General features: G+C 48.8%; 1 protein-coding gene across 3 annotated transcripts in view; it reads left to right on the top strand.

Moving 5' to 3' along the window:
• VWA3B (von Willebrand factor A domain containing 3B) overlaps nt 1–15,310 on the top strand; it is a 167,338-nt gene that overhangs the window by 23,877 nt on the left and 128,151 nt on the right. For all 3 annotated transcript variants that reach the window (XM_080684536.1, XM_080684535.1, XM_080684537.1), the window contains 2 exons: nt 5,687–5,856; nt 9,428–9,543. In XM_080684536.1, the coding sequence (XP_080540662.1) occupies nt 5,687–5,856; nt 9,428–9,543 (286 nt within the window). The remainder of the gene's footprint in view (nt 1–5,686; nt 5,857–9,427; nt 9,544–15,310) is intronic.

The raw sequence follows: 15,310 nt of genomic DNA, 5'->3' as shown, positions 1-15,310 counted from the left end.
CTTGGGCAAGAAGGCCATGTGCTGGCACCTTGAAAGGGTAGTCCTCAATGGTCACCAGGCTGTGTTTATTGATACTGAGGAGGATGGTTTGACATTGGAAACACATTGTTTATCCTTACGAAGCCAGAAGAGCAAATGCTTCCCATTAAAGAAGAACAAAATACAACCTACTTTGTTCTTTGGCCTTTCAAGTTTGTCTTAACATCTGTAAAATTTCAAGTGTCTGGACATTGTAATTAGCATTCAAGAAATGGAACATTTCACAGGCTCGTGTGTGTGTGTGTGTGTGTGTGTGTGTGTTGTGTGTGTGTGGGCGTGCCCACGCGCGCGCCCTCATGGTGTTTTCTTTCTTTGTTCACCTGGCTACCCTTATCACAGCTGACTGACAACTTGACTGCAAGATTTCCCAGTGACCTTGATTTTCTATTTTACTTACCTCTGGTTTGTGCCTCTCCTTTCTCTGGGCTTCATCCCAGCGCAGGAAATATGGAACATTTCAGTGAGTTCCAGGGAAGTCCAGAAGAGGAAGAACCCAGAAAGAAGCTTACACGTATGATGGTCAAATGCCACCCGAAAACTCTTGAGGAGAGACTGTGGAGTATGGCAAATGCAAAGTGCACTTAGACAGGTGGTCCCTCCACCTAGAGCTTTGCTTGGTTGTGGTCCTAAGGGAAATTCTATAAATGCAACTGCCTCGTGGATAAAACTGCCATGCCTTATGCTTTATGAGGAGTAAAGCAAAGCTCGCATGTGTGTGTAGGGTGGGGTGGAGAGGGGAGGGAATGGGTCCTCTGCTCTGTGAAACTCAGTCCACCCCAGTGAGTTTCAAACTCATCCATGTTGCTGCCGTTTGCTATGACTAGAAAAGATTAGGGCTTAAGAAACTTGAACAATAAAGCTAAACACCCAGATTTTTCCTATTGATGATAACCTGCTTTGGGTTAGTATCTCCCATAAGTGAGTCCTGAGAGGAACCAAGAAAGTGAGTATTGTCTTGTGTCCAGAGACTTACTCGGAAGTTGGGTTTTTGTATCAGGTCCACATGAGAAGGGAGGGCTGTCCCATGTGCTTGGTTACAGGGAAGGAGATTGTTCAGAGGCCACTGGCCTCCTCTAGACTGGGCTCTGTTGTCACAGATAGGCCAGGAAGATTGAACAGAGGGATGAGCATGAGCCTTCAAGTCCAGAGGAGCTGGGCAGAGGGTGGGAGTCTGCTTACATCTCTAATGATGGCATGTGAAGAGCACTGTACATGGGTGAAGTACTGAAGTATCCTGGTTCATGGGGAGGGCAGCCTGGGGTACTGGAGGTATTCCGCAGTTTAGAGGGGCTGGCATCACCCTCAGGGCCCAGGTGTGCTGTCCAGCTCAGGGCTCTGGCCTGCAGTATACTGCAGTCCCTGCACACGTCTTTTGGAAGTTGGTAAATCCTCGGTCTTTATGAGGAGGAGGAGGTGCAGGAGGTCCCAGAAGGCCTGCTGGCCCAGGACATGAAGGGTTTTGTTAGGAAGGAAGGACTGGTGATCTTGGCTGCCTGAGAAGCTAACCAGGGGCTCTGCCTCTGCTTTCACAGCAGCCACCTCCCCAGAGGGCTCCTGTTTCTCTCTGTATTCTCTCAGCCTCTCTTCCATCTACTGATAGGCACAAATTTGTTTACCCTTTTACTGGAAGACTAAGTGGGTGAATTTGGAGACAGACCCACGTGATTCCATAGGAGCTCCCCCACTGGACAGTAGAGAAGGAGGGGCCACAGCAGTCGCTCGCCTGGTGTTCCATTTACTTCCTTCACTGATGCAGACAGGCATCCGATCTCACCTGTGTCCCTAGCAATGGCAGTGCCTAGCAAGGGCTTGCTAAGTCTCTGATGAACATTGAAGGAATAGGAAGGAAATAATGTTGATATTCTTTTTTTTAATTTTTTTTTATTGACTTTTAGAGAGAGAGGAAGGGAGAGGGAGAGGAAAACATCGATGTGAGAGAGAAACATGGATTGGTTGCCTCCCACGGGTACCCCTTCTGGGACCAAGTCCACACCTGGGCATGGGCCCTTAGCGGGAATCAAACTGGCCACCTTTCAGTGCACGGGATGGTGCTCCACCAACTGAGTCACATCGCCAGGGCAGTGCTGACATTCCTGGGCTTGTGGGCTAGAAGTGAGTCTAAGAGAGTCCCCTCCCCAACCTAGGGTGCATATTTGAGTTGTTTGAAGTGAAGGGAGGTGGTCTGCATGGGACCAGGCAGGTGAAATTGCTGCCCCTCTGTGGCTTTGGTAGGGATGGTGGGTGGACACAGGGACCCTGAAGCCCGGGAGTCCCGAAAGTTGGTGGTGGTCAAGGGTGTAGGGCAGATCTGCGACGTGAGCTGATTAATACCACGGGGGTAGTTTCTGCCATTAGGAGACTCAGAAAACCAAAATTGCTGTGCCAGGAAAGGGCTGCCACTGACCAGGGAGGATCTGGAAGTTCCATTCAAGGTCTGGGTTGGTCAGAACTGTTGCAGTGGCCAAAGTTGTATGACGAACGAAGTGTTGCCAGACCTCACCATGCTGATCGGGTTGACTTTCACTGTTGTTTCCTTGCGGAGCGGGGATTTTCAGACCTAGAGGCCTCAGGCTCTGACCGCTGAGAGCTGCGGGCAGTCAGGAAGCAGCCTCTTGGGACTGTGCTCCCCCCCAAGCCTGTGGCTGGGAGGCTGCCGAGGACTCCTTGGCCGGGCAGATGCAGTTACCGTGGGAAGCTGCTGGACCTTGGCCCAGGCAGAAGAAGACATTTTAAGTGAAACAGAAAAGCTCCACCCTATTTTATGCAGTATAAAGTGGCAAGAGTTTGTGACGCAGGAAATAACTGAATGTAACCCACATATTTTCCATGCCTTGTGTTATCAGAGTCAATGAAATTGGCACGGAGGGAAGTGCAGGTCAGTGAGGAAGCTGCCCCTGGTCCTGGCTGCCCCTGCCCCAGCCGGGCCTGCCCCGGGGAGGTGCTGGGGGTGAGAGAGAGGGAAGGTTCCTGGGGAGATAAATCCCTGAACCTGACTACCTCCTGGACTCAACTTTGGTCAGTTGACAGCTGGTGGTCGGAGCCTCGGATGGTGTGGGAGCTAAGGAAGTGAAAATGGTGCCTGGCCTCTGGCCGCTTGGTGCCCATTATCTTGCTTTCACAATGCTGGGGGTTCACATTCATCTCCAATAGGTGACCAGCCTTGCCATGAAGAAGCGACAGAGTGAAGTGGTTGAAAGCAAGGACAGCAGCTCATGGGGTCAGGTAGTCTGGGTTTACTAGCTGCAAGACCAGGTCAGTTAACCTGTCCAGGCCTCAGTTTCTTCATCTGTAAACTGGGCATGAAGATAATTCATATTCCACAGGACTGTTGTGTAAAATAATTCATGTTAGCTTATCCCAAATAGCAGATGATCCCAGAGCCATTTCACTTTCAAAGGCATTTTTGCCAGTTTGGGGAGGGGCTGGTGGTAGGCAGCATATTATCTTCCTCCGTTTTTCTCAGTGTCGTTATGAGAGCGGACAGGGGAGGCAGAAAGGCAGAAAGGGTGCAGGAGGAGGGTGGGACAGGCGGCCTCGTGGGAAGCATGTAGCTTGGATGCCTGAGAGCCGGCTGGAAACAGGCAGTTAAGGAGCTGAGGACTGAACTTCACGAGCAACCCTATCGCCTTCGCGAGGGAAGGCGATCCCCATTCACTGCTGGCTACAGCAGTTTTCAGTTTGATGAAATCTCGAGGGGAAGCATCTGGACGGGGATTTCAGACTCCTGGTTACTGCTGGAGCAAAGCAGCCGAGTCCACCGCCCGCCCGCCTGCCCGCAGGGCCGCTGCGGGGTGTCAGCGGGCAGACCACCTAGAGATGTTTACCCTCACTGACCTCCCTGCTGAGCTAGCAAACCCAGAAGGTGCCCCCGTCTGTTCCCCGTCTCAAGCCATGTGCGAATTTAGATCCTCTGAGAGGTGCACCATCCATGCAACACTTGGCACCAACACAGCTGAATCACTCATTACTAGGAGTAGCTCAGTGGTGTCCACACTGCATCTTACACAAGGGAATGAATGACAGCAGGAGGAAGTGCACTTAGAAGAACAATCTTAGGAATAAGGAGGAATCCGGACAACACTGCTCCTCCTGCTACTTGGGTGACTAGCTGAAAGCAGGTGCCACTTCCCTCAGTCTTTACGCCCATTCCACCCTTTTTAAAGTCGGAGCAGGAGTTGAAAGGCCTGAGAGGAAGTGGGGGTGGGAGGTAGGGCAGGCATAGGGGGCTTTTTCGTGTTGGAGGAGGGTTATTGCTGCATAGGCTGGTCTCCGCTCCCACTGTGGTCTCCTAGTTCCCGGCCTGCGTCCTCCGTCGCCCTGCCCCCTCCTGGCTCCGGGGCACAGAGCCTGCCCTGGCCACTGCCCACAGGGTGTCCTAACCAGTTGGGGAGCTGATCATAAGCCTATCTCTGTGCCAGGTGGGTGTAAGTCCCAGGCTGGAAGTCTAGGGGAGATCATTGATGGTTTACCTTCAGCCTGTGATTAGAGCAGAGAGAGGCTCGTAAGTCTTAAAGAGATAGGGCATCTCCTTATCCCTTAAAGATGGGGTTCCCCCCAGGCATGTTGAGACATTCCATCCAGGTGTTGGTAGGCAGGTATAGTTGCTATGCAGTGTGGGCTGTCCCTGGGGTCTTTTAGGTACATAAGTGTAGGTCAACTTGTTTAAACCCACTCGCGAGGTAAACTGCACTCTCACTCTTATCTTCATTAGAATTACTTGCCCCAAGTTACAGAGCTCATGGGAGTGGGGGAGGTGGATGGATGTGCCATGGAATGCAAATCCTGGGAAGGAGCAAGGGCATGTGGTCTCTGTAGGACCGTTGTCACGGGGCCCTCAGTGGGATTGACATCACTCTAAACTAAGCAGGCAGCTTTTGGGGATTGCCTCCTCTCTGGTGAGGTATGCATCTCGCAGATCCCTGATTGAAGGTGTGTGTGTGTGTGTGTGTGTGTGTGTGTGTGTGTGTGTCTGTGTGTCTGTCTGTGTGTGTGTCTGTGTCCTGACACAGGGGCTGTTCAGTCTCCCATTGTTGTCATGGTGACAAGAGGCAAGGCCCTGTGGGTGGACCTGGCTCTTCGCCTCTTGTGTGAAGTCTGGACAGCCTCACCCCCCTCCAGGCATGCGCTTCCGTGTGAGATGAGACCAGAGGATGAACCAGACGGGAATGTGTCTTCCTGCCACAGTCTGCCTCAGACCAAGGATGAAGGAGTTGGATTGTACGGTTCTGGCTCCGCCATGGAAATGGCTGATAAGCTTCCTGCCCGCAGTGACTGTGTGTCTTCATGTTGAAACAGCTGCTCCTGCTCCTGCCCTGTATGCTGTACTCATGGGCCAGAGGAAGCTCCTCTCCAGCCTGCCTGCCATTTCCTCCCATGTGGTACCCGAGGCTGTGGCCATTCCCCACAGACCTTCTCGGCACCAGGCCTTGGATCTCTCACTTCCTGACTTTGGTCCCCAAATGTCCTCACAAAGCATTGAGCAGTGCTGCTACCTTTGTGCGCTCCCTTCTCCCCCCACCTATACCCCCTTTAAAAAAAATGCCGTTTTGTAGAAAGTACATTGCCCATGAGTCCTGTCAAGGCTGGGGCGTGCAGGAGGTGCATTGCTGGGACTAGGAGGTGAGTTGCTGGTACTGCTTTCTTGCAGATTGAATCCGTGTACTACTTTGTGGTGGGGGACATTCCTGAGGAGTCCAAGCAGCTGCTCCTCCAGAAGGTGTTGGAGATGCCATATCCTGTCTGCACCGTGTCCTTCAACGCCAGGGGAGAAGGCACCGTGGCTTTCTTAAAGGACCTGAGTGCCAAGGCCCACAGTAGGTAGGCAGAAATGGGCCCTGGAGGGACTGCAGGGACGTGGGCCTAACCAGTCTGCTCTGTGCTCTTCCCATCTCTCCAGCCATCTGAGTCTCTGCGCACCTTTTCTTCTCCATCCTGTACTAGTCTTGCCTTTTTTTTTTTTTTTTAAATCCTCACTCTAGGATAGTTTTCCATTGATTTTTAGATAGAGGGGAAGAGAGAGGGAAAGACAGAGAGAAACATTGATGTTAAAGAAACACATTGATTGGTTGCCTCCTACATGAGCCCCGACTAGGGCCCGGGCCAGGAGCCTGCAACCGAGGTATGTGCCCTTGACTGGAATCTCAGGCCGATGCTCTATCCACTGAGCCAAACCGGCTAGGGCAGTCTTGTCTTGTTTTTTCTGTACTTTGGATGCTTGGACATTGTGGGACCTTGCTGACCAAAGACTGCCTCTCCCAGGGCTGGCTGGTCCTGGAGCTAGTGAGTGACCCCTGTGCAAGCTGCCTAGTGCAGACCCCTATTCCCTGCTCACCCCAGAGCCAGATACCAGAAAACTCCTCTGCCTAAGAACTCACTGAAATTATGCAAACATAGCCAATCCCAAGCCTGCTTACTCGGCCTTGCCCATTCCTTCCTGTAGAATCTCAATACAGACTCTTGCCCATTTTTCTTCTGCCTCCTCTGCCTCCTGACTGGCCCTAGTGCTTTCCTGTGTGGCCCTGTGTGGGCGGGGTGCCCCTCCTCTTGGGCACTGTGTTCTGCCTGCCATAGCAAAGTAGCACAGGCTGGGGCTTAAACAATAGACATTTATGTCTCACTGTGCTGGATGCTGAAGTCCAAGATCAAGGTGCCTGATGATTCAGTTTCTGGAGAGAGCTCTCTTTCTGGCTTGCAGACAACTGCCTTCTTGCTGTGTCCTTTATGGTAGGGAGAGAGAGGGACGGAAAGAGAGAGAAGGGGGTGGGGAATCCATAGCATGTGAGCTCCCTGGTGTGTCTTTCCAAAAGGATGCTGATCCTATTGGATCAGGACTCCACCCTGAGGACCCCCTTTACCTTCATCATAGGTTAAACTTTATAGGCTTCAACGTATGAATGGAAGGGTGGGCACAATGCACTTCATAGCGGCAACTGTGAGTAATGGACTGTCTTTCAGAGGCAGTTGAAGTGATCTGTTGGCCTCATCATATCTGGGGCCTGTCTGTGTGTGAGTTGAAGGCCTTGGGGAGCAAGGCCAGCTGCTTGAGTGGGTACCAGGAGAGGATAGGGCCTGGACCTTTTGAAAGTTAGCCTGTCTGAGACGAGTGCAGTGCCGCTCGAAGGGTTTCTTTTCCAATTGAGTTGCTCATCGTGTTTGTGTGGGGAGCATGTTCGTCATCGGAGGCCTGGGCTTTACCTTGCAGGCTGATGCCACACAACGCAGGGGAGCCTGGTAACATGCAGTTAGCCCTGCCTTTTGCTTAAGAACTATTGAGGGAGCTTGCTTAAAACGCAGATGTCATGGCTGCAGCCCCAGAGATGCTGTCAGGAGGGAGGGAGAGCCAGGGACTCCTGGAGGTTCTGAGGGACACTGCTCTGGCTGCTCTTAAAGCACTTGGGAGAAATTGGCTTCCATTCTGGGTGCTTGAGCCCCTCCCCCACCTAAAAACATCAAGGGCTCACTGCCCCATTTTGCTATTGGAGATAGAAAAAGGCAATTGGCACGGCCACCTTGTTTGTCCTCTTAGCTCAGGTGGGCATCTCCTCTGGGCAGGTGAGTGGCCAGGGAGTAATTTAACAGGGAGTTCACTCTGACCTCTAGCACTTCAAAGTTTAACAATCTACCCATGCATTTCAGCTCCTGACTTGTAGGCCATGCACCGGGGACTGCGAGTTTTGAGGAAGAGGGCAGGTGTAGACAGCCCTCCCGTCCCTGTTCTGGCCCTCGAAAGTGAGCCCAACCCATAGCCAGCAGTGCTCCTGCACCTCACGGCGCCAGAGCCCTGGGTCCCACTTGGTCTCCCTGCACTTTTGGCTCTTGAGCCCCATCTAAAGTGCAGTAATTGTCCAACTGTAAGGGCATGTCCTGAGCATCTCAGCTTGCAGGGACCCAGACTCTGGGTGCCTCTGTGCCCTAGGGCAGAGCCCCCAGCTCTCAGGTGTGTGCTGTACTCTGTGGGCTCTTAATGGTGATTTGCTTTCTGCACAGCGAGGCTTATTAGCCAGAGGGAATGTCTGCCTTGCTTTCTTTTCTAATCTGGAGACCACATCAGAGAGTAGAAAGTCTTAGGTACCAAAGGCCTTGGCATTCAGGGGGTGAGCCTGCCAGGAATAGCTTGGCATCTCTTCTCTACTCTGCCAGGATGCTGGCCACTTCTGCTCGCAGAGAGGTCCCAGCGGGAGGCAGGCACAGCCAGGTTGAGTCCATTGGCCTCATGAGGAGCCACTGGACAAGGCTGGCTGTTAACTGCCATCAAGCCATCGTCCTAGTGTCACTTGAAACCCTTTAGAAATAGATGGGACTGCCCAGCTGGTGTGGCTCAGTGGTTGATCGTCGACCTGTGAACCCAGAGGTCATGGTTTGATTCCCAGTCAGGGCACATGCCTGGGTTGTGGGCTCAATCCCCAGTCGAGGACATGCAAAATCAATGATTCTCTCTCATCATTGATGTTTCTATCTCTCTCTCCCTCTCCCTTCCTTTCTGAAATCAATAAAAATAAAATAATAAAAAAGAAGTAGGAGGGACGGAGGCTTTCCGTGGCCCAGGCGAGGCCACATCTACCCACCCATGCTCACTTGTGCTCAGGGTTCTCTTTGGGATGGGTGAGCAGCCACAGGCCCCCGCCTGAGAGGCTGGAGGAACATTCCTCAGAGATCTCCTCCGCCAACCTGGAAGAATTTCCTGGGACTACTGATTTTAGATTCCAGATAAGTGGCTTCAGCCGTGGCTTAGCCCACGACCTGCACACCACACCAGCGCTCCTTGAGCTTTAAGGAGCACGAGTCCCTGGGGCAGAAGCTTGTTCAAGTGCCGCTTGCACTCAGCATCGGGGTGGCTGCGGGAACATGCGTTCTCAGCAGCTCCCAGGCACTGCTCTCCTGGGCCACGCTTGGAGGAGTCAGTCCCTAAACCGTCCACACAAGAAATCTTCCCATTCGGACTCCGTGTGGGTCCCGGGGAACTATATTTGCTGAGCTCAAGCTGACTGCAGCCTGGCGGCCATTGGCAGGTGAGCCAGTGCCCCTTGTCGCCTGAGCTCTGACTACAGGGCTGTGGGCACTGTGGGACCATGATAGACTTGGCTTGTCAAGACTGGCTGCCTTGACTGAACCTGGGAACAAAAAATCAACATAAGTACAGGGTGTCATTCCTCCAGGCTCAAGAAATACCATTTGGCTGAGCAATGACTCTATAATGAAGAGAAGAGAGACCAGTTAAAATCCCAACACATCCACAATTCCGTTTTCTCCCACCTCCCTGTGTGCCACCTGGGGGAACAGGCAAGGTGCAGGGAAGCGTGGGAAAGCAAGTTCACAGTCTCGGGAGACAGAATGGACATGCGCAAGCACCACTTTCCCACCTAACGTTGCATATCTCTTCACGTTTCAGGTTCCATGCGTTTGCAGAGAGAACAGAGTATGCGGAATTTCCTGCATCCTCCCTAAAGGATGGTGACAGCGTAGTGACCAGGAATTCAAGGAAACTGAAAGGAAAACCCCCTCCAGGTACCTGGAATAGAAAATAAACAGTGTGCATTGTGCCTTAATGATTTCAGGTGATCGTGTGTCCTTAGGAAATAAAGCACTAGGTGGGGACTGACTGACTGGGTCTTGGCTTATTTATGTGGTATAAGGCAGAGCTCATGATGCTAATGGTGAATTTGTCAGTGTAGCAACTGGTCCGAAGTTTATCGCCCGGGGAAGCGGCCTACATGGTAAGTGTTCACAAACTTGGGAACCTTCTGGAGACGTGGCCCCGGGGCATGTCAGTGCAGGACTTAGTTCTTGGCAGGCAGAGCCCTTCCTCCCAGGTTAGCCTGGTGCCGTGGCCAGGACGCCTACGGTTCTCGTTTCTGGGGCCCTTCGCGCAGGAACAGTGGAGCTTGTAGGTGCATGTGAGGGATTGACCTGCCCCGTGTTGGGGGCCAAGGCCACACAGGAGCCTCTGCGGGGGCTGAACGAACCTCCCCTCTCATCCAAGGAATGTGATCAGAGAGTTTAGCAGGCATAGAAATGAGGTCACGGAATCAGCGAGAAGTAGTGTGGTGGTTCGGACACTACTAGACAGTTACTCAGAAAGCCAGGAGTTGCGGCGTTTCCTTGGGACTGTAAGGTGCCGGACACCAGGCACACACTGCCGGGAGGAGGTCCTGTCCTTTGTGAGGTGACATGGCGCGGGGCAGTCAGACCTATCCATCTCCACCCTCCTGCCATCAGGAGGTGTCTATCTTCAGTGTAAGGCAAGCAGGCCTCTGGGGACAGGGAGAAGCTGCAGTTACGGCTGCTACACTCCTGTTTCTGTAACACGTTGCAGAGGACCCCAGGGGAAGGGCACTGAGACTTCGCTGGAGGCAGTGTGTTGGGTGGGGAAGGGGGGGCAGCCAGGGGTCAGGTGGAGAATAAGGCAGGGGGTGGGGCCACAAAGTGTGTGTCAGAGACAGGCTTTGTGAATTCGCATTCTTAGTGCCCAAGCAGAGCAGGAGTGGTCCCTGTGACACTCAGGGTGGGCACTGCTTGAGGTCATAGCCTACACCTTTGTCCTGATGGTGAAGTAGACAACTCCAAGAAATCGAAAAAATAACTATTGATAAGCAAGGTTGATGCTAATCTAAGAAAACATTAATTCGTAATGTATGCCATGCCTATTGAAAATAACTGACAAGGTGAGGCCTTGTGGGCTGTGAATCAGTCAGGGTGAAGACTGTGGATGTCTTGGCTCCCCAAGGCAGGCCAGTTACTGTCGACGGGTTTAATTTTGGCCTCTGTACTCCTTGGAAGTCCGTGTAAAAGGGAAGCATATCTGGCTGCATAGCTTACATTTTCTGCAAGTTCTCATGTTCTCAACCCTGTGACGCATACAAATTAAATTAGATAAAAACATTTCTCTTAGAATAAAATGCTTAGAGCATGGCCTGCCACTCGAATGCCATTTCAGTGACCACATGTTCTGAATTTGGAGAGAGTCCCAGACCCTACATATGGATCTTGTCTCCTCTGTCCATCACAGTGTCCCAGAAAAGCCAACATTTCAAGTCCACCTCTCCCACTCAAAAACGGCCCCCAAATCCTTGACTCTTTTGTTTGGAAATTTTGTGGCTTCCACCCTCAGTGAACTGCCTCAGAGACAGTTCTTCAGTCTTCTCCTGATCCGTTCCCTCTCCCCGTGCTCCCACTAGCTGTTGCAAGCATTCATCAGTGCCAGTTTCCTCAGGTTCCCCTCCAGTGTGGGGAGGGAGGGTACCCTCAGGAGGTAATTTGCCAACTATTGCATAGAAAAGCGAAACTATCAAGTGAGGGGCCGGGGAATGGTTGCTCAGAGAAATCACCTGGCCATTTAAAGAAGTTTAATGCTGAAATTGACTTTCAAAGGATAACTTACCATCACCCCATGCTGTACACCAGTGCAAAAAGAAACTGTAGATAAGATAAATATTTTTAGAAGTTGTAGTAAAAGATGCATAACATAAAATTAACCATCTTAATCATTTTTAAGTGTACATTTCATTAGTGTTAAATACATTAACACATTGCGGATGGATACGAGAATTCTCGTTTCTAAGGCTGTGACCAATCACGAGAATTCTTTAAAAAGATATTAGCTTGTAAGAACATGAAATAAATAACTTCAAAATGCAATGGGTATTTAATTTTAAAGCATGCCTTTAACATTTATGTAAAACGTTTTTGTACTTGTCCAATAGAAACTTATCTGGCCACTGGGTAAAGCTAGCAATAAAACTACTGGTCCGCAATTTAACATTGTTGTACAACCAATATTCAGAACTCTTTTCATCTTGCGAAACTGAAACTCTATACCTATTAACAACAAATCCCCATTCTTCCCTGCCCCAGCCCCTGGCACCCACCATTCCCCTTTCTGTTTCTGTGCCATTGCTTTATTATTATTATTATTATTATTATTATTATTATTATTATTATTTTAAAACTAGAGGCCCGATGCACAAAGATTCGTGCAAGAATGGGCCTTCCTTCCCCTGGCTGCCAGCACTGCCTTTGCTCCAGCCAGAGCCGCCTTCCCGCCTTCCCATGCTGCCCAGAGACCCGGAGCAGCTGTGGTGGTGTGGAACGCCTGCGTCATAGTCATGGTGACGACGCAAGCATCCCGCCCCACCCCTGGTCGCTCAGCACCTGCGTATGCAAATTAACCCACCATCTTTGTTGGGTTAATGTGCATACTCACTCCTGATTGGCTGGTGGGTGTCATGAAGGTATGGTCAATTTGCATCTTACTCTTTTATTAGTGTAGATGTAACAAACACGTAGACATTGCTGGGTATATTCCAGGCATGGCTCCAGCCTCTTGTCAAATTTAACTCACTTAATCTTCATCACAGCCCTATGGAGTAGGGGCTATTAGTACCCTCATTTTAGTGAGGGGGACACCAAGTGGTTAAGAAACTTATTTGAATTCACTGAGCTCTTGACAGCCCTTCTCTGGATGTTACTTTTGTCTCCTACTTTAGTAGAAGAAGGCATTTCTGTTTTCTTTTTCATTCTCATTTCCCCCATAATTTCTAGGAAAAAGGGAAAGAGATATTGACTTACATAGTTGCATATATCCTGGAAGTAAAGGCTACATCTTAAATGTTTAAAAATGTGTTAAAGTGAGCTCTAAGATCAAATGTGAAACCTGGTATCTATATCTACTATGTGGGATGGACCCAATCTTTCACTTTTTCTTGTTATACATTTACTAGAGGCCTGGTGCATGAATTCGCGCACCAGTGGGGTCCCTCAGCCTGGCCTGTGGGATCGGGCCAAAACTGGCTCTCTGACATCCCCTGAGGGCTCCTGGATTGCAAGAGGGTGCAGGCCAGGCACAATCGGGGCTGGGGGGAGATGTTGGAGGTTGGCTAGCCGGGGAGGGACCGCAGGAGGGCTCCAGGGCATGTCCAGCCCGTCTCACTCAGTCCCAATCAGCCGGACCCCAGCAGCAACTGTCTTCCCCCTGGTGGTCAGTGCACGTCATAGTGAGTGATTGAGCAGCCTTATCATATCACTAGCATATTACACTTTGATTGGCTGAAGAGCCAACCAGTCGACTGGACACTTAGCATATTAGGCTTTTATTATATAGGATATGTTGTGCATAATGTTGCCACTCACTGTATTTATCTCAAAAATGTATCATTTGAACACAGCCCATCTATGATCAATTTCTCAAATTCCAAAATAACATTTGATAGGTTGGTATAAAATTCTGGTGTTTTAAGAGAGAGTATATTTTGTAAACCTTAAAAAATAACTATCATCTGTTTTTTCTCTATTACATCAGTTATTTCCTAGAAACCATGGTATCACTTCTGATTATTGAATGAGAGTGACCAAGTGTACTAGCCCTCTAAATATTTAACTTTGTCATTTCACAGGATTTTTTCTAAGATGGTTAAAGCTGGGTGTGTGTTGCTAGGTGCATCACATACATTAACTCGTTTAATCTTCACAACAACCATGTGAGGTGAATCATTTTATTATCCCAATTTTTCAGAAGAGAAATAGCCTTGAGTTATTTTCTGAGGTTACACAGCTGGTAAGAGGCAGAGCTTGAGGTCTGAGCCCAGGCTCATGAAAACTAGGCTGCCTTGTACTCTGCAGGCATAGTAGAGACAAGATGGGAAATACAGGGAAGGAAGGAAAAGAAATATTGTTGTCACTAAAGATTTTCCTTCCAATCTTCTCATTGCTTATACTCTTTTAAACAATTAAAGCATAAATGTCATATCATGTATCCACTTGAATATTACATTTTCTACTTAATAGTATAGTGTATTTTTACATGTTCCTGGAAAACTTTTGTAAGTGACATTTAAAAATACACAATACTTCATGAATGCTGAGGTATAGTATAATTTTATTAATCAATTCTTGTCAGACAGTTGAGTACTTTCTAATTGTTTTGCTATTAGAGATGATAACAGCACTTATCTTTTTGTGTGTGGTGTATTTCCTCCTGTATTTTAGATCTTGGGGGATTGATTTCTAGTAGTGAAAATACTGGATCAATATATTTGTATATTTTGGGGTAATCTCTCACATTGAATTGCTTTCCAAAAAAATGTTTCAAGACAAGTTAACTCACATCAAAAGTGTGTGGGGAAGACCCATTTCACTGAACCTGAATTAGCATAAAAATAGTATCTCATTATTTCCATCTGCATTTCTTTAATGAAGAAATTAATCTCAATTTGTAGTGAAAAAGAGTAAACATTTTTGTATTTAACTTCTTTTGTGAATTGTCTCTTTGTCTTTTGCTCATCTATCTGCTGGGGTCTTGTGTTTCTTACATTGTGTGAACTCTGTATATTAATGACATTAACTCTTTGGTGCTATTACTTATGGATAAATTATCCTAGTGATTATTTTCCTTTTGATTTTGGCTATATTTTATATGCAACCTTAAAATCTGCACTGTAAGTTAATCTGAAAATCCTATAACTTAAGTGATTCTGTCTCTTTCCCATTGATTCTTTATGGCCTGAGTTTAAAACAAAAACAAAAAGCTTTTTGGTCCACCTAGACTTCTTTTGAGGTATGCATAATGTACAGATATAAATGGATGTTTTCTTTAGTAGCTCATAGCTGTATTCACCATTCACTTCCTAACCTCTGTCTCTCTGGCTGCCTTTGTAACATATTACATTCCTTTACCTTCTAGTCTTCCCTTTCTAGGGAAGATGCAGCAAGTACAATCATTTATTTATTCTGTGCCACCTTTGGATTCTTATATGGACATTAATTCCTCGGAAGAATGTCCCTCAGGTGAAATCTTTCCTATTTGTTTTTCCAGGCTGTTCTTTCCAGGTGTCTCGACAAGGGCAGTGTGTGCTCTTTAGGTTGGTACATTAAATAGTGCAATCCATTTTAAGTTTTTCTTGCATTTCCTTCTAAGAGTTCATGATCCATCTCCTCTGTCAACAATACTTAGAGAGACGATAGGAAGGGAATTAAGGTTCATGGCACCTATTGTGTCAGCTCCACTGAGCACTCGTCTAGATGGTGGTGCCTGTCCACCTCAGGGATCAAGAGAAAAGTGCCTCGCCCGGCCCCTGTGGCTCAGTGGTTGAGTGTCGACCTATGAACCAGGAGGTCATGGTTCGATTCCCAGTCAGGCCATATGCCTGGGTTGTGGGCTCAATCCCTGATCAGGCAGGAGGCAGCCAATCAACGATTCTCTCTCATCATTGATGTTTCTCTCTCTCTCTCTCCCTTCCTCTCTGAAATCAATAAAAATATATTTTTTAAAAAGAGAGAG

The sequence above is a fragment of the Plecotus auritus genome, assembly GCF_963455305.1.
Source record: "Plecotus auritus genome assembly, chromosome: 8".
In the NCBI taxonomy this organism is placed as follows: domain Eukaryota; kingdom Metazoa; phylum Chordata; class Mammalia; order Chiroptera; family Vespertilionidae; genus Plecotus; species Plecotus auritus.
Note: the sequence above shows the minus strand (reverse complement) of the source record. Positions and strands in the feature narration are given on the sequence as shown.